Here is a 25,650-nt window from a genome sequence, read left to right as displayed (position 1 = left end):
AGTCATCAAATGCAATTCATGAAACCAACAGATCATTGGCAGATTGTCAAGTCACCAGAATTCTACTGAATACTCCAATTTACTGATAAATTTCATGTGATGGCATTGACAATTGTGCATTCGCCTGAAAATAATTTCAAAGAGTACTATTGCGCTCGGTGGTCGACTTCACCAGGGCACTGTGTTTATCCCCTTACTCGTATTAATTATCGGTTACTTATCTCAACAAATGTCTCAACGTTCTGTTGTTTTCTGACGTTGACGACAGGATCCTCTCTGTTTGACTAGATCAGACACCACGAACGCAGCTAATAATGAGTCAGAAATGACACTTAGATCCCAGTGATCCAGCTCTCCTCAAACGCCGACTAATTTTTAAAATCCCTGTCGCGCGGTGTAGCCGCGTGGTCTTAGGCGCCTTGTCCCGGTTCGCGCTGCTCCCCCCATCGGAGGTTCGAGTTCTCCATCGGGTATGAGTGTGTGTGTTGTCCTTAGCGTAAGTTAGTTTAAATTAGATTAAGTAGTGTTTAAGGCTATGGACCGATGACCTCAACAGGTTGGTCCCATAGGAACTTACCACAAATTTCAAAATTTAATTTGCCTCTCACTCACGAACTCCTACCATTTATTACCTGAATATTTGCCTCTCACCCACGAACTTCTACCATTTATTACCTGAATACCTCATTGGGTCCAGTTTATGCCGTAATTTGCTCTATTTGAGTTTGCATATTCCCAATGTGGTAGTAATTCAGTGAACACGTAATGAAAGTTGTGGCGTTTGTCTTGCTATGACTGTGCTCGGAACGTTATCTGAGCAAACTGATCTTCTCAAGAGCGAAAACCACAATATTTTTCTTCAGTTATAGTCTAAGTTGAAAAAAAAATTGATAACAGCTTCGTGATAACTCGAAAAAGAATCAAGAAAATTTTGCCACTTGATTTTGTCAGTAGCTCTAATATTCTATCATTTGCCTACGTATGACCGTAGAGCTAGATTATGTATGGAGTGGGCATTCAGACGCGCTAAACATGATTTATGTCGGCAGTATGCAGTGACTCCGAAAGTTACGTGATAATGGTGTGGCGCAAGGCTTGCCGTAACATTTCTGAGGATTTTGGGTATAATTTCATCTCTACTTCAGACATATGCCGTTCAAAAGTTGCATGGATTCCGTACGAGGTAGCATCTTAATAATTTTCATTCGGTATCAGGAATGAAAGTGGCTAAAAGCTTTGAAGAGGCAAAGCCAGGGCATTTCGCTTGATTGTGACCAGTGTCACAGCTCAATGGTAGATTTCTTTTGCGCATTCGCAGGAAGAGAAGGAATAGCAACCTCCATTTTGTAAATTATGTACCGCATAAACAGAGGAGGAAGAAATTTCTGAGAATGTTCGCCTGCACAACAGCATTGTAGGATGGTGAATCATCGACAGTGGGAACACCGGAAAAGGAAAGGCTCGAAGCGTTTGAGATACGGTGTTAAGGAAGAATGTTAAACACTATATCGAGCCGTTAGATTAGAAATGAGGAGATCTCTGCCGAATCGCCGAAGAGACGAAAATGTGGAAGACATTCATAAGGAGAAGAGACAGGACTATAACGCGTGAACACATCAGGGAAAAGCTTCCATAGAAACTGAGTGAGCCGTAGGGAGTAAAAGCTGTAGAAGACAGACAGCGGGGTTCATCCAGCTAATATCTGAGGACGCAGTTTGCGAGTGCTGCTCTCAGATGAAGAGGCCGGCACAGGAGAAGAATTCGTGGCGGGCTGCATTGAACCAATCAACAGACTGATGGCCAGAACACTTTATCGTATTGTCGAGTCTCTGTTTTAATTAACTGTTGCTGCGACGGAGTTGTGAAATGGCTTCCTCGGCTTCCTAGTACGCCAAATTAAATGTGACTCGAAAAAAATTCGAATTTGGAATTATGCTGTAAATTACCGATTACCATAGTTTTAAGTATATCAGGGACGAAAGTCTTCGTTCTTACTTTGCGGTTCAGTCTTTTTTAATGTTCAATTCTCCTCAGGGAGACTAAAATATTAATCACACAAAATCATTCACTGCGTCATAGAAACTTTATGACTACCGAAAGATAAGCAGAAAAGCTCGGAAAACTAAATAATATGAAGGAAAAGACACACATGCTCATATATAAATATTTTCTGCATGTGAACATTGCTCTAAATGAGTATACATTCAACGTTTTGATTGGAAACACATTACCTCGTTTGTTTAAGAGATCAAAAGTATCCGGACACCCCCAAAAACATACGTTTTACATATTAGGTACATTGTGCTGCCACCTACTACCAGGTACTCCATACCAGCGACCCCAGTAAGCATTAGACATCGTGAGAGAGCAGAATGGGGCGCTCCGCGGAACTCACGAGCTTCGAATGTGGTCAGTAGATTGGCTGTCACTTGTGTCATACTACTGTACGCGAGACTTCCACACTCCTAAACATCCCTAGGTCCACTGTTTCAGATGTGATAGTGATGTGGAAACGTGAAAGGACACGTACAGCACAAAAACTTACAGACCGATCCCATCTGTTGATTGACAGAGAATGCAGACAGTTGAAGAGGCTCGTAATGTGTAATAGGCAGACATCTATCCAGACAATCACACAGGAATTCCAAACTGCATTACAATCCACTGCAAGTACTGTGACAGTTAGGCGGCGGGGTGGAACAACTTGGATATCATGGTCGAGCGGTTGCTCATGAGCCACACATGCCAAACGACGCCTCGCTTGGTGTAAGGAGCGTAAACATTGGACGATTAAACACTAGAAAAACGTTGTGTGGAGTGACGAATCACGGCACACAGTGTGGCGATCCGATGGCAGGGTATCGGTACGACGAATGCCCGGTGAACGTCATCTGCCAGCGTGTGTAGTGCCAACAGTAAAATTCGGAGGCGGTGGTGTTATGGTGTGGTCATGTTTTTCATGGAGGGGGCTTGCACCGCTTGTTGTTTTGTGTGGCACTATCACAGCACAGCCTACATTGATGTTTTAAGCACCTTCTTGCTTCCCACTGTTGAAGAGCAATTTCAGTACGATCGAGCACCTGTTCATAATGCATGGCCTGTGGCGGAGTGGGTACACGACAGTAACATCCCTGTAATGGACTGGCCTGCACAGAGTCATGACCTGAATCCTATAGAACACCTTTGGGATGTTTTGTTCAGCACTCCGTGAAGCATGGGCTGCCATTCCCCAAGAAACATTCCAGCACTTGGTTGAACGTATGCCTGCGCGAATGGAAGACGTCGTCAAGACTAGGAGTGGGCCAACACCATATTGAATTCCAGAATTACCAATGGAGGGCGCCGCGAACTTGTAAGTCATTTTCAGCCAGGTGTCCGGATACTTTTGATCACACACACACACACACACTCACATGTGTGCGTATGTATGTATATATACGGTCGTACAGTCATAACAATTATAACTCCATAATTCTGAATCGAAACAAGGCCCCAGGAGTAGACAACATTCCATTAGAACTACTGACAGCCCTGGGAGAGCCAGTCCTGACAAAACTCTACCATCTGGTGAGCAAGATATATGAGACAGGCGAAATAACCTCAGACTTCAAGCAGAATACAGTAATTCCAATCCCAAAGAAGACAGGTGTTGACAGATGTGAAAATTACCGAACTATCAGTTTAATAAGTCACAGCTGCAAAATACTAACGCGAATTCTTTGTAGACGAATGGAAAAACTAGTAGAAGCCGACCTCGGGGAAGATCAGTTTGGATTCCGTAGAAATAATGGAACACGTGAGGCAATACTGACCCTACGACTTATCTTAGAAGCTAGATTAAGGAAAGGCAAACCTACGTTTCTAGCATTTGTAGACTTAGAGAAAGCTTTTGACAATGTTGACTGGAATACTCTCTTTCAAATTCTGAAGGTGGCAGGGGTAAAACACAGGGAGCGAAAGGCTATTTCCGATTTGTACAGAAACCAGATGGCAGTTATAAAAATCGAGGGACATGAAAGGGAAGCAGTGGTTGGGAAGGGAGTGAGACAGGGTTGTAGCCTCTCCCCGTGTTATTCAATCTGTATATTGAGCAAGCAGTGAAGGAAACAAAAGAAAAATTCGGAGTAGGTATTAAAATCCATGGAGAAGAAATAAAAGTTTTGAGGTTCGCCGATGACATTGTAACTCTGTCAGAGACAGCAAAGGTCTTGGAAGAGCAGTTGAACGGAATGGATAGTGTCTTGAAAGGAGGGTATAAGATGAACATCAACAAAAGCAAAACGAGGATCATGGAATGTAGTCGAATTAAGTCGGGCGATGCTGAGAGAATTAGATTAGGAAATGAGACACTTAAAGTAGTAAAGGAGTTTTGCTATTTGGGGAGCAAAATAACTGATGATGGTCGAAGTAGACAGGATATAAAATGTAGACTGGCAATGGGAATGAAAGCGTTTCTGAAGAAGAGAAATTTGTTAACATCGAGTATAGATTTAAGTGTCAGGAAGTCGTTTCTGAAAGTATTTGTATGGAGTGTAGCCATGTATGGAAGTGAAACATGGACGGTAAATAGTTTGGACAAGAAGAGAATAGGAGCTTTCGAAATGTGGTGCTACAGAAGAATGCTGAAGATTAGATGGGTGGATCACATAGCTAATGAGGAGGTATTGAACAGGATTGGGGAGAAGAGGAGTTTGTGGCACAACTTGACTAGAAGAAGGGATCGGTTGGTAGGACAAGTTCTGAGGCATCAAGGGATCACCAATTTAGTATTGGAGGGCAGCGTGGAGGGTAAAAATCGTAGAGGGAGACCAAGAGGTGAGTACACTAAGCAGATTCAGAAGGATGTAGGTTGCAGTAGTTACTAGGAGATGAAGAGGCTTGCACAGGATACAGTAGCATGGAAAGCTGCATCAAACCAGTTCGGGACTGAAGACCACAACAACAACAATTCTCAACACATGAAACACCTCTTAACAGTACGCGAATTCTAGCGACCCGCCAGAAATGATGTCGCCAAATGTGTTCTTCGTGTAGTTCTCTTATACTGAACAAGAGACCGATAGGAAAATAGGACATGGAACTGTAGTAAGGATAGAACCCGAACCGACGGCTGAACAGTCTCTTGCGGTATCATCCACGCTATGAGACCAACTGTCACTAATTGCACCTGGCGTGCCACTTGATTAATCGCGCATCTGCCTGGTGGCTAACTTCAGTGCTAATTAACTCGGAAACGGCACAAAGTATCGAATTCTTTTTTAACAAGTACTTATCGGCACAACCTATGCTGCAACATCCTACAATTTTTTCAGACTTTTTCTGACTAACCTTTACACACAGGTTGTAACAGTTATATTTGTAGATTTTTTTCATGATGCACGTTAGTATGTACACACATACAGTGTGTTGGTTGCTTTTCTCTGGGACGAACTCTCTTCCCACAAACACGTCACAATCTTGACGACCTGAAGTTTTCTGCATGTTGGTAACTGCACCACTAAGTGGACTACGCTTGTCAGTATAGACTACCCGTTTTTCCTCCACGCATCAACACTTCAACATCTGACCTGCTGCCCAGGGAAAAACAAACATTAGTGGTTTGCTCTTGCCAGAGATTCTGAGAGCTACTAACCAACCTAAAAACGTACGACCTGTAATAGTGTTATTATTACTCTGCAAATGATCTAAATATTGAAGTAATGTTGTTCAGTGCACGGTCCTGAGCCACAGAAATATCTGCACTTATACCCCCGTTACACCCCGTATATGTACATCGTACGTAACAAATCTGAACGTTACATCCGCCACTGATGTTTGTCTGTTGACTGCTTTTGCAGAGGCGGTGATGGGAATCCCCGTCCCGAAGACGCCACAGCAGGACGCAGCGAGGGAGGCGTCGCCCTTCAGAAAGTGAGTACAATACATGCGAGCTATATATACACCAGCTGCCTGTTCCCGCTACCTGTTCTCGTCCCATCAGCATACTGCCCTCCAGTCTCACGTGGCAGTCTGCTCCACGAAACAGTGTTGACTCATACCGACCGTTCGACATTACAGTCAAGTTTTTGCTCCGTAGAAAACGGGACCGTCACCTAATGGCGGCTGTTATATAATAGCAAGTGCAGTGTGTAAACTGGTTCTGTTTTCCGGAACGCTCCCGTGGCCAAAAACTCTTCGCGGTAGAGCGGACAACGCAAGCATTACAGCAGCGCAAGATTCTCGTGTTTGTCCACCTGTAGATAAGACCAGAAAAAAGACACGTTGATGTTCGCGTTGCAGATGTCAATTGTGGAAGAAAGCTTTATGAAATACTTCTTACAGGGTAAATTATCTGCTTTGTGAATATAATGACACGCGATTTGTACATCGCCCTCTTTTTCCCTTGTTCCTCAGTTAATTTTTGACTCAAACTCTTCGTGTGATCTGTTTTTACCAGCCCTCTTGGGAGAATTATGGGAATCTGACATGCTTCTCGCTGCATAAGTTAAAAAAGGATGTGTTAAGTGTCAAATAACATACAAATTCAGACTGATTGGAGGCCAACCAAGGAAAATAAAAGTAATGGCAAGAAGGCTTTCCTTTCTTTTAATTTTTATCCAAATTTCAAAATTAACATTTTTATGATTCTTGTACACATTCAACACATTTCATTGAAGCCGAACTCGTTGCAGCATCTTAGATCACTATATATTTAGAAGCAGCTACTTACTAAAAAAAATTTCGGGTGTCTCGCCGGCCGCTGTGGCCGAGCCGTTCTAAGCACTTCAGAGTCCGCACCCGTGCTGCTGCTACGGTCGCAGGTTTGAATCCTGCCTCGGGCACGGATGTGTGTGCTGTCCTTAGGTTAGTTAGGTTTAAGTAGTTCTAAGTTCTAGGGGACTGATGACCTCTGATGTTAAGACCCATAGTGCTCAGACCCATTTGAAACATTCGGGTGTCTCTTGTTAAGCTTGTGGTATCACATTATACATTGTACCACATTTACTTTTATTTTACTTTCCTTGAGCATGTTTCCGTAGGCATATAGCGTATCTTTGCCTTTCTGTTGTTAATAAGATTTTATTGCTGGAATACTACTTCTTTCATCTGTTTTTGCTACCTCACAATACTGTAACTTCCTTCTTCCCTTAGAAGTATCGTATTTATTTTATAACTTCGATTTATCCTAATGTATGAGTAGAATAATTTAATAATTGACCATTTTCACGTGGGTTCTGAAGAGACATTTTCTGCACTCCGCAGCACGAGTCATTATGAGAACTATTTCACTTTTTGAACGCTGTCTGTACAAATAAATTGCTAGGTACGTGGACTCGGACATCTATTAAAGCTTGCTTTGTTATTCTGGAACAATTCTCAGCAAGCACCATCACAGCTATGGCATTCGTCGGGAATCATCAGAGCACGTACTTTCGCAAACATGGTAACGGTGAAGTATTTCCGTTTACCTTTTACAATGGCCTCACGTTTTTGGGTCTGATGCGTGTAGCCAACAAACAGGTGATTGGTTGTGGTTCCTCTTGAAAGTGAAATTTAGATATCGTTTCAAATTGGATGGTAGGAAATAGGACTGGCCCAAAGATTCGCTTCTGGGGGAAAGGGGGCTACAGTTCTTTAGGGAGACTGGAAAGTTGCACAGGTCACACCAACATTAAAGAAAGGTAGTACGAGTAGGTATTAAAATTCATGGAGAAGAAGTAAAAACTTTGAGGTTCGCCGATGACATTGTAATTCTGTCAGAGACAGCAAAGGACTTGGAAGAGCAGTTGAACGGAATGGACAGTGTCTTGAAAGGAGGATATAAGATGAACTTCAACAAAAGCAAAACGAGGATAATGGAATGTAGTCAAATTAAATCGGGTGATGCTGAGGGGATTAGATTAGGAAATGAGACACTTAAAGTAGTAAAGGAGTTTTGCTATTTAGGGAGTAAAATAACTGATGATGGTCGAAGTAGAGAGGATATAAAATGTAGACTGGTAATGGCAAGGAAATCGTTTGTGAAGAAGAGAAATTTGTTAACATCGAGTATAGATTTAAGTGTCAGGAAGTCGTTTCTGAAAGTATTTGTATGGAGTGTAGCCATGTATGGAAGTGAAACATGGACGGTAAATAGTTTGGACAAGAAGAGAATAGAAGCTTTCGAAATGTGGTGCTACAGAAGAATGCTGAAGATAAGGTGGGTAGATCACGTAACTAATGAGGAGGTATTGAATAGGATTGGGGAGAAGAGAAGTTTGTGGCACAACGTGACTAGAAGAAGGGATCGGTTGGTAGGACATGTTTTGAGGCATCAAGGGATCACAAATTTAGCATTGGAGGGCAGCGTGGAGGGTAAAAATCGTAGAGGGAGACCAAGAGATCAATACACTAAGCAGATTCAGAAGGATGTAGGTTGCAGTAGGTACTGGGAGATGAAGAAGCTTGCACAGGATAGAGTAGCATGGAGAGCTGCATCAAACCAGTCTCAGGACTGAAGACCACAACAACAACAACAGTACGAGTAATCCACTAAATTACAGGCCCATATCATAAACGTCGATATGCAACAGGATTTTGGAACATATATTGCTTTCTAAAATATTGAATTACCTCGAAGAAAACTGTCTATTGACACACAGTCAATATGCATTTAGAAAACATCGTTCTTGTGAAACACAACTAGCTTTTTATCCGCATGAAGTGGTGAGTGATATTGACAAGAGATTTCAAATTGATACAGTATTTCTAGATTTCCGGAAGGCTTTTGACACTCTACCACAAAATCGGCTTGTAGTGAAATTGCTTCTTATGAAATATCGTCTTAGTTATATGAGTGGATTCGTGATTTCCGGTCAGAGAGGTCACAGTTCGTAGTAATTGACGGAACGTCGTCGAGTAAAACAGAAGTGATTTCTGGCGTTCCCCAAGGTTGTGCTATAGGCCCTTTGCTGTTCCTTATCTATAGAAACGATTTGGGAGACAATCTGAGCAGCCGTCTTAGGTTGTTCGCAGATGAAGCTGTTGTTTATCTACTAATTAAGTCATCAGAAGATCAAAAGAAATTTCAAAACGATTCAGGAAAGATATCTGTATGTTATGAAAACTGTCAGTTGACCCTAAATAACGAAAAGTGTGAGGTCATACACATGAATGCTAAAAGGAATCCGTTAAACTTCCTAGGAATTTCCTAGGAATAAATACCTAGGAATTTCAATTATGAACAACTTAAATTGAAAGGAACACACAGAAAATGTTGTGAGGAAGGCTAACCAAAGACTGCGTTTTATTGGCAGGGCACTTAGAAAATGTAACAAATCTGCTAAGGAGACTGCATACACTACACTTTTCCGCCGTCTTTTAGAATACTGCTGAGCGGTGTGGGAACCTTACCAGATAGGATTGACGAAGTACATCGAAAAAGTTCAAAGAAGGGCAGCACGTTTTGTATTATCTCGAAATGTATGCGAGAGAGTCAATGAAATGATACAGGATTTGGGGTTGACATTAAAACAAAGGCGATTTTCGTTGCGACGGAATCTTCTCACGAAATTCCTATCACCAGCTTTCTTCTATGAATGCGAAAATATTTTTTTGACACCGACCTACATAGGGAGAAACGATCACCATGGCATGATAAGGGAAATCAGAGTTCGTAGGGAAAGATATAGGTGTTCGTTCTTTCCGCGAGCTATTCGACATTGGAATAATGGAGAATGGTGAAGGTGGTTCAATGAACCCTCAGCCAGGCACTTAAATGTGATTTGCAGAGTATCCATGTAGATGTGGATGCAGATGTATCCCCATTCCCCCAACCCAAACAAAAAGAATAAACTTGTAGTGATCCCAATTTTAATGTGACACTAAAACCTAGTATAAAATGCCTTAATATAACAATAATAATAATTATAATTTGGTTACAACAGTGTTTAGAACACCACTTTAGAATTACTTCCACTAAACTGCAGTTCGAACAAGTATATCACCTGAAAAGCATTCGGCTCTACATTTGAGAATTACGTGTCTCATGCAGCAAACTCTCGCCGATTTGATGATTTGACAAATCGCATTAAATCGACGTATACACCCAGCACTGTCAGTGTTTAACTTGGCGCTATGACTGTGAATACAGGGTGCCGACCACGGATATACGATCGTGTAATTGCAGACAGTCCTGTTTCTTTCACTGGTTTCCGCTGTCGTTCGACAAGATCAGTCTTTGTGTTATTTCTTTGCTTAGTGCACGCCTGCCCACATTCTACCAAGGTTATTTCGTTTACGCTGTTTACGTTTGGATGGGAAGTCCTTACACATCCTCCATACAGCCCGATCTCTTCCCATGAGGTTTCCATATTTTTGGAACTTTGGAGAAAGACCTACGTAGCTGTCGGTTTCTTTCGGACGAGGTGATGGCCGCCTGGGTACAATCACGGTTCCATAGGCAGGCGCAGACGATTATTGAAAATGGTTCAAATGGCTCTGAGCACTATGCGATTTAACTTCTGAGGTCGTCAGTCGCCTAGAACTTAGAACTAATAAAAACTAACTAACCTAAGGACATCACACATATCCATGCCCGAGGCAGGATTCAAACCTGCGACCGTAGTGGTCGTTCGGTTCCAGACTGTAGCGCCTAGAACCGCACGGCCACTCCGGCCGGCGCAGACGATTATCCATCAAGGCGTTGGCCATTTTGTCTCACAGTGCGGTCAATGTATCAACAGTTGTGACGACTGCCCCTTATACATTGAAGAGCCAAAGAAACTGGTACACCTGCCTAATATAGTGCGGGGTCCCCGTGAGCACGTGGAAGTGCCACAACACAACGTGGCATGGACTGGCCTTATGTGTGAAGTCGTGCTAGAGGAAGTTACACCAGGAATCCTGCAGGCATCGCCTTAAATCCGTAAGATTACAAGGGGACGCAGATCTCTTCTGAACAGCACGTCGCAAGGCATCCCAGATAAGCTCAATAATGTTCATGTCTGGGGTGTTTGGTGGCCAGCGGAAGTGTTTAAACTCAGCAGTGTTTTCCTGGAGCCACCGTGAAGCAATTATGGACGTGTGGGGTGACACATTGTCGCTCTGGAATTGCGCAGGTCCTCGGAATGCACAATGGACATGAACGGATGGAGATGATCAGATAGGATGCTTACTTACGTGTCACCTGCCTGAGTCGAATCACTCCAACTGCACAAGCCCCACACCACTACAGAGCCTCCGCCAGCTTGAGGAGCCCCCTGCTAATATGCAGGGTCCGTGGATTCATGTTGTTGTCTGCATACCAGTACACGTCCATCCGCTCGATACAATTTGAAACGAGACTCTTCCGACCAGCCAATATGTTTTCAGTCATCAACAGTCCAATGTCGGTGTCGACGGGCCCAGACGAGGCATAAAGCATTGTGTCGTGCACTCATAAATGGTACACTAGTGGGCCTTCGGCTCCGAAAGCCCATACCGAATGGTTCTCGCGCTTGTTGATGGCCTAGCAATCCACAGCTATTTGCGGAAGTGTTGCACTTTTGTCACGTTGAACTATTCCGTTCCGTCGTTGTTGGTCCCGGTCTTGCAGAATATTTTTCCGGCCGCAGCGATGTCGGAGATTTGATGTTTTACCGGATTCCTGATATTCACGGTACACTCGTGAAATAGTCGTACGGGGAATTCCCCACTTCATCGCTACCTCGGAGATGCTGCGTCCCATCGCTCCTGCGCCGACTATAACACCACGTTCAAACTCACTTAAATCTTGATAACCTGCCATTGCAGCAGCAGTAACCGATCTAACGACTCCGCCAGACACTTGTTGTCATATGTGGACGTTACCGTTTTCCTGCTGTTTACATATCTCTGTATTTGAATACGCAAGCCTATTACTAGTTACTTTGGCGCTTCACTGTACTTTCGCGTGAACGGGCACGTTCTGCGGTTTGCGGAAACCAGAGTACGGCCAGTTGCTTTGCAGTGTGCGGCTACTGCTGCCTTCACCTCTGTGACCCGTTATACAACGGAGACTCACACCGCTCGGCACGCAATATGAGAAGCAACACCGGCCAGGAAGCAGGAAAAACGCCAAGGCCACAGCCGTGGTTCCAACACAAGGGAGAGAATGCGGAAACAGAGCAGGACCACGTCATGCTTCCTGTCGGTCAATGAGTATTAGATGCAGTCGGTGTAGCAGCTATCAAATACAACTGACCATTTCGTGCTCCAACTATTACACAATGTAATGTAAATAATATACGCTACGTAAATGGTGTGATAATTAAACGCCGAAATGATAGCCTGTGAATTATTCACTGGCAGGAGAGACCAAGGGATAAGAGAGATTATCATGATTCACAATTTCTCACGAAATGTTGTGTAAAAATTATATCTCACTCATCTAATTTTATTCCATCAGTTAGGGACCTTCACATATCGCCATTTCACTCGTGATATAACACAATTTTTTATGCACTGAAACTTAGTGTAATGAATACCGTCTTCGGGTGAATCCGATGAAGGCAGACTTTTTGCCTAGTTGTTTCGCGCCAAAATAATGATCTGATTAAATATGCCACCTACTCAAGACCTTGGGTGCTCAACAGACTGTCAACCGTTTGGCCGTTCTCCAATCACTTGCGTGGCCTAATCCTACCGATCCCTCGCTACCAAAGCCCTGAACCGGCTATCGAAATTTTTCTTCGGCTCGGAAGCCTAGCCTATGCTTGGTTGATAACTGCAGAGGGCTGTTCACGTCATTATAAGAAGTTTGCCTTTTCCATAGCACTTCTTGTTCTTTTGCAACCAGGCCAATCAACTGCTGAAGATGCTAAAAATGGAATTAATAAGTGTAGAGATAAATAAACGATAACTGTGCCGCCAGAAAGGGGCCATGCCAGATTTTCGATTTATTGCCTTCTGGTACATAGAAAGAAGAATCTGTGTTATATACGCGCCTAGAGAATGTGAAGGCTGTTTCGAAGGAACACCTCATGAGAAACCTCGAAAAAAGATTTGAAAAAGATTGAAGCATATGGAAACTGAGTACCAGGTAATAAAAATGTCTACCAAAGTTAAGAACCGTCTCTTAGTCGAAACTAGATTTAACTTGCGGAGTTGGAAATAATATTTGATAGCAAATTTTATTCTTTTTATAACGACCGGTTTCGATCAGTTAGGTCATCATAAGATTTTTTCAAGGAAAGTTCTGCACTGACTGTACGAATGATTTTTATTAAATCTGCGACCGGTTTTGCACCACTTATCGGTGCATCCTCAGGCAATCTGTACAAAACATAATATAGTAAGAAAGAGCTCATATAAACCATTCTATCCCCCAATTCTGAAGTGTAAATTAAAGTTTTAAATAGCCAGTTTTTTTAGTGACACAAGAAAGTACTCACATACGCTACTTTTAACATTTTGTTTCATTCAAAAAACTGGCTATTTAAATGTTTAATTTACACTTCAGAATTGGGGGATTGGATTGTTAATATGAGCTCTTTTTATATTATTTTTTGTACAGATTCCCTAAGGACGCACCGGTAAGTGAAGCGAATCCGGTCGCAGATTTAATAAAAATCATTCATACAGCCAGTGCGGAATTTTCTTTGAAAAAATGTCAAAGTTTGGCTGTGGTTGCCCGCCCAACAAAACAACATCATAAGATTGGTCTCCTTCCTAAAACTAGTAAACAAACCAAATAAAACTTGTAGCCAAGATTTATACAGTATTTTTTGACCAGTTTTTGGACGCAGACTAATTAGGATTATGAACTGACTGATCGTCGATGAATAAAGATAAAATATTTGCTGCCAAAGACTTTCTTGGCTTCCACAATTTTTTAAACTGTGGGTCGCTGTGTTCTTCAGTGTCATCATGTAACAGTAGTCTGCGTAGCGTTAATTGGAGCAGCTGTGAAAGGCCGCTTATCTAGAGAAAAGTTTATGAGGCAAACCCACGGGGGCACTTGAGCAGGTACTGAGTGGAGTGGGGTCTGCTTCGGTGCATCTCTTTCGTGTAGTGTCTTGATTACCGACTGTGAAGTTCAGTCGTTTCCAGCGAGATGCCGGGCGAGCTGGTAGTGTGACAAACGTATTCCAGTACGGAATATTTTTGAAGGGGTTTGCAGTTTCCAGATTTGCATTACAACCGAAAGTATCCGTCTCAAAACCTTGGTCAGAAACTGGCAAATTATCGTTCATTTCTCCGGCAATGTATCCCATAAAATTATAAAACGCTTCATGTGTGTTTCAGTATCTGTTTACGACTGTGAGAGACTAAAAAGTCAAAGATTTCCTCGATGTATACTGTGTGCTTATCCTCAGTTCAGTGCAAAGTCAAAAGTAAATGTAGAGTTTCGGGAAATAGCTGAGAACGTCAGCAGAAACTATCCATCGACCTTCTCTACAGATTTGAGTGAATGTCTGTGACGAAGGGAGCACAGTATGGGGCCTAGATGATGAGTTGCAAATTGCAATATTGACATTAGTTAGGATGCCCTCGATTTGACTAACATAAGTACAACTGTCAGTCAGCAACGTGCACCGTACGCCGTTACTTCCTGCAACACTATTCTATACAATGTGCAACAAAATTATAGGATCACAACTTACGGGAATTCAGCCAGGTAACATATACAGAGACCGCCGATATTTCGACGGGAGTACACCCCGCCATTTTCAAGGCACAAACTGTAACGGACAGGCGATGTACAGACAAATTTAAAACCTCGGTATTTTAGGGAAATACCATATGAAATGCGTTTTCCGACCTTCATCTAAAATTACTTTTGGGATCTGTTAAGAATGATCTTAGTTTGCGTGCATCTCGCATCCATTGTAGCTGTGGCATCACATACACTCCTGGAAATGGAAAAAAGAACACATTGACACCGGTGTGTCAGACCCACCATACTTGCTCCGGACACTGCGAGAGGGCTGTACAAGCAATGATCACACGCACGGCACAGCGGACACACCAGGAACCGCGGTGTTGGCCGTCGAATGGCGCTAGCTGCGCAGCATTTGTGCACCGCCGCCGTCAGAGTCAGCCAGTTTGCCGTGGCATACGGAGCTCCATCGCAGTCTTTAACAAAAAAATGGTTCAAATGGCTCTGAGCACTATGGGACTCAACTGCTGAGGTTATTAGTCCCCTAGAACTTAGAACTAGTTAAACCTAACTAACCTAAGGACATCACAAACATCCATGCCCGAGGCAGGATTCGAACCTGCGACCGTAGCGGTCTTGCGGTTCCAGACTGCAGCGCCTTTAACTTTAACACTGGTAGCATGCCGCGACAGCGTGGACGTGAACCGTATGTGCAGTTGACGGACTTTGAGCGAGGGCGTATAGTGGGCATGCGGGAGGCCGGGTGGACGTACCGCCGAATTGCTCAACACGTGGGGCGTGAGGTCTCCACAGTACATCGATGTTGTCGCCAGTGGTCGGCGGAAGGTGCACGTGCCCGTCGACCTGGGACCGGACCGCAGCGACGCACGGATGCACGCCAAGACCGTAGGATCCTACGCAGTGCCGTAGGGGACCGCACCGCCACTTCCCAGCAAATTAGGGACACTGTTGCTCCTGGGGTATCGGCGAGGACCATTCGCAACCGTCTCCACGAAGCTGGGCTACGGTCCCGCACACCGTTCGGCCGTCTTCCGCTCACGCCCCAACATCGTGCAGCCCGCCTCCAGTGGTGTCGCGACAGGCGTGAATGGAGGGACGAATGGAGACGTGTCGTCTTCAGCGATGAGAGTCGCTTCTGCCTTGGTGCCAATGATGGTCGTATGCGTGTTTGGCGCCGTGCAGGTGAGCGCCACAATCAGGACTGCATACGACCGAGGCACACAGGGCCAACACCCGGCATCATGGTGTGGGGAGCGATCTCCTACACTGGCCGTAGACCACTGGTGATCGTCGAGGGGACACTGAATAGTGCACGGTACATCCAAACCGCCATCGAACCCATCGTTCTACCATTCCTAGACCGGCAAGGGAACTTGCTGTTCCAACAGGACAATGCACGTCCGCATGTATCCCGTGCCACCCAACGTGCTCTAGAAGGTGTAAGTCAACTACCCTGGCCAGCAAGATCTCCGGATCTGTCCCCCATTGAGCATGTTTGGGACTGGATGAAGCGTCGTCTCACGCGGTCTGCACGTCCAGCACGAACGCTGGTCCAACTGAGGCGCCAGGTGGAAATGGCATGGCAAGCCGTTCCACAGGACTACATCCAGCATCTCTACGATCGTCTCCATGGGAGAATAGCAGCCTGCATTGCTGCGAAAGGTGGATATACACTGTACTAGTGCCGACATTGTGCATGCTCTGTTGCCTGTGTCTATGTGCCTGTGGTTTTGTCAGTGTGATCATGTGATGTATCTGACCCGAGGAATGTGTCAATAAAGTTTCCCCTTCCTGGGACAATGAATTCACGGTGTTCTTATTCAATTTCCAGGAGTGTATATTGGTCAGAATATCAGGACCGTAGAGGACCGATGTACTGAGCATAAGCGACACACACGATTACAGCAGCCAAGTAGATCGGCTATTGCCGAACATTGTTTGGATACTGGTCACCCTATGTTATATAACAATACCGAGATATTATCATGCACGTTCAGCTATTGGGACAGTGTTATTAAGGAGGCTGTTGGGATTAAATTAGCGAGCAACCTTGTAAACAGGGGTGGAGGTTTTTGTTTAAACTCTGCATGGAATCCAGCTGTCTCCCTTGTCAAAAAAACAGAGGGACAGAGTCAGCGTTACCCCACGTGCTAGTTCGTAGTCTTTCACTATCGATGCGTCTGACTTCGGTCACATTTGGTGGCACTAGTGTTCAGCGTGTTCTGTGTGTGTCTTTCGTGAAGTATTCCAGGAACTGAAGTTTTAAATTTATCTGTACATCGCCAGTCCGTTACCGTTTGTGCCTTGAAAATGGCTTTAACTGAACTGGGGACCTAGAAACGACGGAGAGGCTTCGTCCCCGCCCTAGCCCTCAGTGTACACAAACCCACAACAGGCTATAGCAGTCCACCCACCCACCGTCACCCCACACCGAACCCAGGGTGCGGTTCGGTCCCCAGTGGATCTCCCCGGGAGTGTTTCACACCAGACCAGTGTAACCCTAATGTTTGCGTGGTGGAGTAATTATGGTGTACGCTTACGTGGAGAAAGTGTTTGCGCAGCAATCGCCGACATAGTGTAACTGAGGCGGAATAAGGGGAACCGGCCCGCCTTAAAAACCATCCACAGACTGACCGGCACACCGGACCTCGACACAAGTCCGGAGGGCGAATTCGTGCCGGGGTCCGGCACGCCTTCCCGCCCGGCAAGCAGCGCGTTACACCGAACGGCTAACCGGGCGAGCCACTGTCACCTTACTGTATATAAGCTGGTGTTTTATTCAAGAGACGCATTTGGCGGCAAACATATAGATGTGGCAGGAAGAGAACGTCTTACCAACGAAGTAGTTATGAAATTGTTTGCTTGCGCCCAGGAACTATACAGATTTGTCGCAGGGCCAAATAGGAGTACACAACAGCTATTGCCGAAATAGATTCCACCATGAATTACCAACGATTTACAGTGATTGATTCTACATCTACATCTACATCTACATCCATACTCCGCAAGCCACCTGACGGTGTGTGACGGCGGGTACCTTGAGTACCTCTATCGGTTCTCCCTTCTATTCCAGTCTCGTATTGTTCGTGGAAAGAAGGATTGTCGGTATGCCGCTGTGTGGGCTCTAATCTCTCTGATTTTATCCCCATGGTCTCTTCGCGAGATATACGTAGGAGGGAGCAATATACTGCTTGACTCCTCGACACTTCAACAATAGCCCATACCGAGCTACTGAGCGTCTCTCCCGCAGAGTCTTCCACTGGAGTTTATCTATCATCTACGTAACGCTTTCATGTTTACTAAATGAACTGTAACGAAGCGCGCTGCTCTCCGTTGGATCTTCTCTATCTCTTCTATCAACACAATCTGGTACGGATCCCACACTGCTGAGCAGTGTTCAAGCAGTGGGCGAACATGCGTACTGTAACCTACTTCCTTTGTTTTCGGATTGCATTTCCTTAGGATTATTCCAATGACTCTCAGTCTGGCATCTGCTTTACCGACGATCAACTTTATATGGTCATTCCATTTTAAATCACTCCTAATGCGTACTCCCAGATAATTTATGGAACTAGCTGCTTCCAGTTGCTGACTTGCTATATCGTAGCTAAATGGTAAGGGATCTTTCTTTCTATGTATTCGCAGCACGTTACACTTGTCTACATTGAAATTCAATTGCCATTCCCTGCACCATGCGTCAATTCGCTGCAGATCCTCCTGCATTTCAGTACAATTTTCCATTGTTACAACCTCTCGTTATACCACAGCATCATCCGCAAAAAGCCTCAGTGAACTTCCGATGTCACCCACAAGGTCATTTATGTATATTGTGAGCAGCAACGGTCCTACGACACTCCCCTGCTGTACACCTGAAATCGCTCTTACTTCGGAAGACTTCGGAAGATAGATGTTTTACGATTAACTGGATTATGAAGAGTGTGCGTAGTAAGGTAGTTCAAAGCTCATTTACACTTATCCGTCTTTAAACTTTGCTACAGTCCTAAATCTCGTGAACGATGACTAACTCGACTTGTTAGGTGAGATACGGGGCACTAGCTGAGGCGTTGATCCGAGAATGTGTCACAATTATCCGACGATAGTCCTGAGGTACTGCCTACCGAGCGAGGCTGCATTTGCGTATGTCCACGTCTGGCGGATACTACTCCACCTGAGAGCTACTTGTGTGACGTAAGATGGATGCGTAACGTTTCGTCCTTTGTGCCCTCTAGTGCGACATCAAGTACGTTGCGCCTGAGTTGTAGGCAGCTGGCGTTCTTCTATGCAGGCTGTGTCCCGTACTTCTGAGGGAGACAGCAGTTGCGACAGCGGTAGGTAGGAACACTTGCAGCTGCTTTGGCGAGGCAGGCCTCTGACGCCGGTGCGTTGGTGCGTTGCAGGGGCGAGGTGCTGATGCCGCAGCGGGTGCTGAAGCCGTGGCTGCTGCTGAGCTTCGTATACCGCATGACGGACCTGGCGCAGCGCGAGCTACGGCAGAAGAGGGCGCTCGACGACTTCGCCGCCAAGGTAGGCCACACACAGTGTCTCTCTCTCTCTGTCTCTCTCTCTCTAATCTGTCTCCTCCCTCAGACTTGCAGCGCCACCACTGCACCGTTAGACAATACACATCCCTCTGTGTCTGCTGGGTAGTTAAGGTGCGTTACCAACATCTAAGTCATGTGGCGGAGCACAGAAAGACGAGTTTCAGTCATTATACACTGTGCGTGGAGCCGATGGTTATACTTTTTCGCATTTATCGATGGTATCAAGCACTGATTTTTACAATTTGAAGACTCATCGTATTAAATGTGACACACGTAGTAGTACAGTTAACCTAATTTCTCGGAAATTCCCAACATTAATGCAATGGTTATCGTTTGTATATTCGGGTAGCTGAAAGGGTAACGATTGAAACATTGTACTGAGGTATGTTCCGTCTATGCAATAAACAAACTGCCTTCAATTAGCTGCACAGACAGAAAATACCTCAGCGAATGTCAGTACAATGTTTCAATCGTTACCCTTTCAGCTAGACGAATATACGAGGCCTGTTCAGAAAGTAAGCTCCGATTGATTGCCAAATTGAAACCACAGTGAACATCAGAAATGTTTTACTTGTAACAATTAGCTACACCTTTCAGCTACTTCTCTACGTAGTCGCCGTTCTGACTTAGACTTTTGTCATAGCGTTGTACCAACTTTTCAATAGCCTCATCATAGAAGGCAGCCGCCAGTGCTTTCCGCCAATTCTCCACGCTGGCCTACACCTCGTTGTCTGTGTCAAAATGTTGTCTTCAAAGACAGCGGTTCATGTGACCAGAGATGAAACTCAGGGGGAGACAATTGCGGACTGTATTGTGGGTAATCTCACATTTCCATTTGAAAACGATGCAGGAGCATCTTCATTGCCCCTGCAGAATGCGGCTGAGAATTGTCTTGAAGAAGAAACAGCACGACAGTTATGTAATGTTAGCTGCATAGCTTCAGGCGAAATTTCTCACCAGGCCCTCGTACTTGGCGGCAGACACTATTTTCTAGACATCTTTACGCACTCACTGCGAGCTCAGAAATGAGAAGAGCGACGTGATGCTAACTGGGGTTATACTAGAGACACTACCCAACACATCTGTGCAAAGCTTTATCGGATTTTCATAGTCGTTTCCATTTCGCGACCGATCGGAGCTTACTTTCTGAACGCCCCTCGTACAAACGATAACAATTGCGTTAATGTTCGAAATTTCCGAGAAATTAGGTTAACTGTAGTACTACGTGTGTCACATTTAATACGACGAGTCTTCAAATTGTAAAAATCAGTGCTTGATACCATCGATAAATGCGAAAAAGTGTAACCATCGGCTCCATACACAGCGTATAATGACTGAAACTCGTAGTAAACAAACTGCCTTCAATTAGCTGCATGGACGGAACATACCTCCACGAATTTTGAAACAACTAAGCAACGTCGGAAAACAAACAAAAAAAATCCTTCTAATTTTGCACTGCGGGACATTTACTTCACCGCTTCAACGGGAGTGGAAGACAAAACAGCAGTTTGGCAGGAATGATTTACTTCTCCGATAATTCCTCCACAATATGTACGAAATGTTTCATTATGCTTTTATAAGAATCCACAATGTCCTGTTTTAACACAAAATAAGCGAAAGGTTTATGGCTTTTCTTTAACGCAGTGCAAATGCCGAAACAACGTAAGGTCCATAATATATTAAAAAAGTTGATTATGAAGAAAACTCTTGTAGTTACTTAGTTATTAACATCCTGTCGTCTCGAAATCTTCATCAAGGACCAACATATTTTTACGGTGCAGATGTGTAAGGACCCTTACGATTAACTTCGTAATTTTAGACACAAATGAATGGTATCAAATAGAAGACCATTCGTATCAGCTTGGTTGCGATATCACTCCTTAGCCTCATCCTATGAATTCACTGGCCTAATCTCAAAAATTTAAAATTGGATTCCCAGTATTTGTTTTATTTTTAAAACAGTTTTACCTGTAAAACATCCTGTCACTTACCTTTTGGTGTAACCAAACGATGTACAAAATTTTACCATTGTAACAAAGAAACTTTTACTGAAAATATGACTATGAACATAAATTGAACAGTACTCCAGAAGTCGCCAGAGCTGATCGATTCTTTGTTTCAGTACAACGACGTCATGCGCGGTCTTCATCTACGGTCTGAGACTTGTGCTACAGTTTTCTTGTACAGGCTGTGGGAACGAAACTTGCTGATGTTAACGGAGAACAGTTACAAGCCAAGGATTCGGAGCTGAGGGTCAGGAAGTTCGTTTACCATCTGTTTCTGTAGCGACGCTGCAATGGACGATCACTAACTCAGCGCACGTGATTTTGTCCGTCGGCAAAACTCGTGCAAAAGTTGCGATGTGCTGTTGTACATTAGTGACGAGGCACACTTTCATCTGTTTCTACGTCTGAATAAATAGAACATGCGCCACTGCAGTGATGACAATCCCAAATAGTATCATGAGATGCAGCTTCATTACGAGCATGTAACGTTTCGGTCTTTAACGCCCATAACAGTGATCACTGATCCTGACTTCTGGGAAGAAAATCGACGTGGAGTAGCTATGGATTATCGTGATTTATCAACGTGATTCAAAGCTGTTTTTTTACCCAGTATTTATCAAATTTATACTGTGATATGACGTTTCAGTAAGATGGTCCACAGCCGCAACTACGATCAGTGTTTTGCTTGAGAAGTTCAGTAGTCCTCCGAACTCCTTCATCAGAAATCAGCGTTCGCCCTATTTAGTACATTACGAGGTTTTTTTTCCCGAGAATATCTAAAACTCCATTGTTCACAATGATCGTCCAAGGACCTCTGCTTATCTGAAGGACAATATTTGATAAGCAAATAGTCCTTCCTGTCACTGTGCTCGAAAGAATCTAGTAATTCATAGTATTGATAATGTAGAGCGTCATATGGCACTGAACGTTTTTAAAAATCCGTAATTTAAAAGTTACAGTTACGGAACGCAGGAATTCGAATAAAAACGATAAATACATTATTTGTTTTGCCTTTATTGACTTTCCAACTCAGCAAATTTTGTTGCCGAGCCTTTATAAGCAACTATCAGTGACCACCAGTTGCCTAATAGTCGACAACGCATCAATCCATCTGAGAGAACTACTAACATGTTTAAGACTAAACGCGATCAAAAACTTTAAATCCCGAACTGTTAACCAGAACGAAAACCATAGTAGACTAAAACCTAGAACTAATAGCTGGCCTAAGTTGGGGACTCAGACATACAGGTATCAGCCTTACGCCCAAGACTCTCATCAGATCCCTCCTCACCGTGGAAGTTTACCATGGGCTAGCTCTAACTCTGTACAGTAACAAGTGTTTTCTTTTCTTTTTAGATTCTTCAAGAGCGCAAACTGAAACGGTTGAAGGCAACGGAATCAGCTGTAAATGGTGAAACGGACAATGAGAACGGTGAGTACACGGCACAAACCTCTCTGCAGTGTTAGAATCACAACATGTGCTGCAACGGCCTCCGCTATTAAATGTAGCCTCGTGTTCTAGATTTTAGTACCCGGTTAATTCACTCTGTGAGTCTATAATGACTAAAACTGTGCATTTTGTTGGATATAAAGTCGCAATTTATTAAATTACAATGCTACTTTCTAAATGATGAATGTGTACTTGGTTTAATTCTCCTGCTTGTAAAGTCGACAATAAGACTGAATTATGTGTAAGAGTTGAAAGTGGTATACGCTCTTCTTCGTACATATAAATACAGAAACTGGCATTTGGTTGACCTGGTACTAAATTGGAGCCCAGTGGTATTACTGGTAACTCAGAGGTGGTTTATGTACCGCACTAGAATAAAGCCAAAAACTGACAAACATTTCTTCATCATGAAGATGCACGGAAAAATATCTGTAGCGAAGAGAGAGCTGTGACTACACATTTTTCTGCGATAGTATCCAGTCACTGTGATTTATTAATGACCAGCGCGATGTAGTACGGTGATCGAGGATATTAAGAGCAAGCACAATGTGCAATTCGAAAGAGATTGCGTCTGAAAATATCGTAGGATGCAATATCTACAGAAATAAGAGAGTGTAACGGAACTGACATAAAGTAATAAAATAATTCGCTACAAATGGGATAGAGAGTTGATAACATGTGTCAACTCTGCAGTATATAATGAAATAATAAGCTATCACTTGGATAAAAGAAATTTAATTTCTTTACCGATTTCGGACTCTTGGTGCACTTCCTCAGAAGGCTAGATCTATCGCATTATTTGCGAGTGTCAGTAATAAAGTGCATACAGCAGAATGTTATGCCTGCATATTTTTTTAGGACCATTGTACTGTGGTGTATGCACTTTATCATTGACACTCGCAAATAATGCGATAGGTATAGCCTTCTGAGCAAGGGCACTAAGAACCCGAAACCGGTCAAGAAGTTAAATTTCTTATATGCAGCTGGTTGCTTATTTCTTCATTATATACGAGTACAATTGCTGAAGATGGACAAAATACTCAGGTCTGCAGTATATGAGGAATGTGACGGTCAGCTTGGCTAACACTTATTGCAACTGGTCCCAGTGGTTCGATGTTCTTTGTGAAGGACTGGAAAGAATATCCTATCAAATGAAGCATTCACGCGACTAAAATAGTAGTACCTACTCTGTTCTGATCAACTGCGGATGTTATCGTCGTCACTTTTGAGGGTCGCACGTAAACCTTCAACTCTTGTAATCATAATGGTAATGCAATCCTAACAGGAGACATAAAGCTCCAATCAGAATTTCTTATGACTTTAAAGACGGCGCTTTCCAGTTCAGGGGCCGTGAAGCATTCTAAGAGTCCACGTTATTCCAAAGTTGATTGCAGGCCAGATGAGGCTCATTACATGTTCTTCTTGTTAAGGCTAATAATGACAAAAATACTTTTGAAAATATCTCTCTCCACTATATTTCCGTAATTCCTTTCAAGGAGTATTTTCATTCTTCTTGAACAGAATATTATCAGGATGGGACGCAAGTTATTCTCATGTTTTCACAACAGTGGTTGCGATGTGTTGTGGTATAGGAAGTTGGAGAAGAAACGGTGTGCTATGAAATAGTATTGTTGTTCATGTTGTCTGCCCATATTGTCATACAGGGGCATACTTTCCAACAAAGTTCCTACTTATAACGACATGGTGGGCACTGATTTCTAAATTATGAAAGTTTGAGAGAACCGTGAGTGACGTTTGACGCGTAGCACGTAAGGTGCCTCTAGCATCAGCAGGTAACAGATGTAGGGCTGAAGCCTACGATTTCAGGAAACTTTATTTTCAGTCGTTGCTGGTGTGTTGCAGGCTCCTGGAAGCAGCGCTGCCTGCTCGACTTGATGCTGGACATCGCCAACAAGACGAACGGCGCCTTCACGGACCAGGACATCGTGTCCGAGCTGTGCACCTTCATGCTGGCGGTGAGTGTCTCTCTATCTGTGTGTGTGTGTGTGTCGTGCCACGTGTCAAAAAGCAGCCCTAGCCTACGAAGTAAATTAGCGGCCACAAGTGAAAAAAAAAAAAAAAGACAGCACATAGCTATAAGACTTTATTTGAAACGAGAGAGGTTAAAAAGAGAGACAATTAATATAGCGCACTTCGCTTTTACTTAATGAAGCCGTGATGGGACATTGCGCTTTTCGTTGTATCTTCTCCGTCTCTTCTGTAAATTCTGTATGGAAAGCGTCCCAGACTCACGCTCACTTTTCAAGAACCTATCCAAAGAGTGTTTTGCAAGCAACTTCTTCGTTGAACGTTTCCTTAACATTCTTTAAGTCAATGGCAGTCTTGCATTCGCTTTTCCTACAACTTGTTTTATGTAGTCATTCCACTTTAGAAGGTCGCTCCAGTTTGTTATCCTAAGAATATTATCGTTGTCACGGTATCCAGTGAATTATCACCACTATGCAATAGGCCAGTAAGGCATGCCTTCGCCTGTTTATAGTAATTGAGGTGTGTTTCTGACCAAGTGAGCCCCTACGCCAGTCGTTGACGCTCTGCGGATTTTTCTGCATTTCTCTGCGACCTTGTGGCGTTGGAACCTTTATGTAGACAACAGCGACGCGGAGCTTCCATCGCAATCCACTAGTACGCAAAACGATTTAGAAAAGATGTCTGTATGGTGTGAAAATTGACAGTTGACCCTCAACAACGAAAAGTGTGAGGTCATCCACACGAGTGCTAAAAGAGATCCGTTGAACTTCGGTTGCACTATAAATTAATCAGATTTAAAGGCCGTAAATTCAACTAAGTACCTGTGAATTGCAATTACGAATAACTTAAACTGAAAAGTATACATAGAAAATGTTGTGTGGAAGGAGAACCAAAGACTGCGTTTTATTGGCAACAGATCTACTAAAGAGACTGCCTGTACTACGCTTGCCTGTCCTCTTCTGGGGTACTGCTGCGCCGTCTGGCATCCTCACCAGATGGGATTAAAGAAGGATATAGAGAAAGTTCAAAGAAGAGCAGCACGTTTTGTATTATAGCGAAATAGAG

The 25,650-nt window shown here is 43.7% G+C and overlaps 1 protein-coding gene across 1 annotated transcript in view; it reads left to right on the top strand.

Annotated features, from left to right (window-relative positions):
- LOC126260768 (probable cytochrome P450 4aa1) overlaps positions 1-25,650 on the top strand; it is a 255,821-nt gene that overhangs the window by 177,412 nt on the left and 52,759 nt on the right. The window contains exons 7-10 of the mRNA XM_049958107.1: positions 5,838-5,910; positions 18,997-19,123; positions 22,503-22,578; positions 24,460-24,572. Coding sequence (XP_049814064.1) covers positions 5,838-5,910; positions 18,997-19,123; positions 22,503-22,578; positions 24,460-24,572 — 389 coding nt within the window. The remainder of the gene's footprint in view (positions 1-5,837; positions 5,911-18,996; positions 19,124-22,502; positions 22,579-24,459; positions 24,573-25,650) is intronic.

Source organism: Schistocerca nitens, chromosome 5 (genome assembly GCF_023898315.1).
Source record: "Schistocerca nitens isolate TAMUIC-IGC-003100 chromosome 5, iqSchNite1.1, whole genome shotgun sequence".
Taxonomy (NCBI): domain Eukaryota; kingdom Metazoa; phylum Arthropoda; class Insecta; order Orthoptera; family Acrididae; genus Schistocerca; species Schistocerca nitens.
The sequence above is the reverse complement of the archived record's forward strand: the minus strand, read 5'-3'. Positions and strand labels throughout refer to the sequence as shown.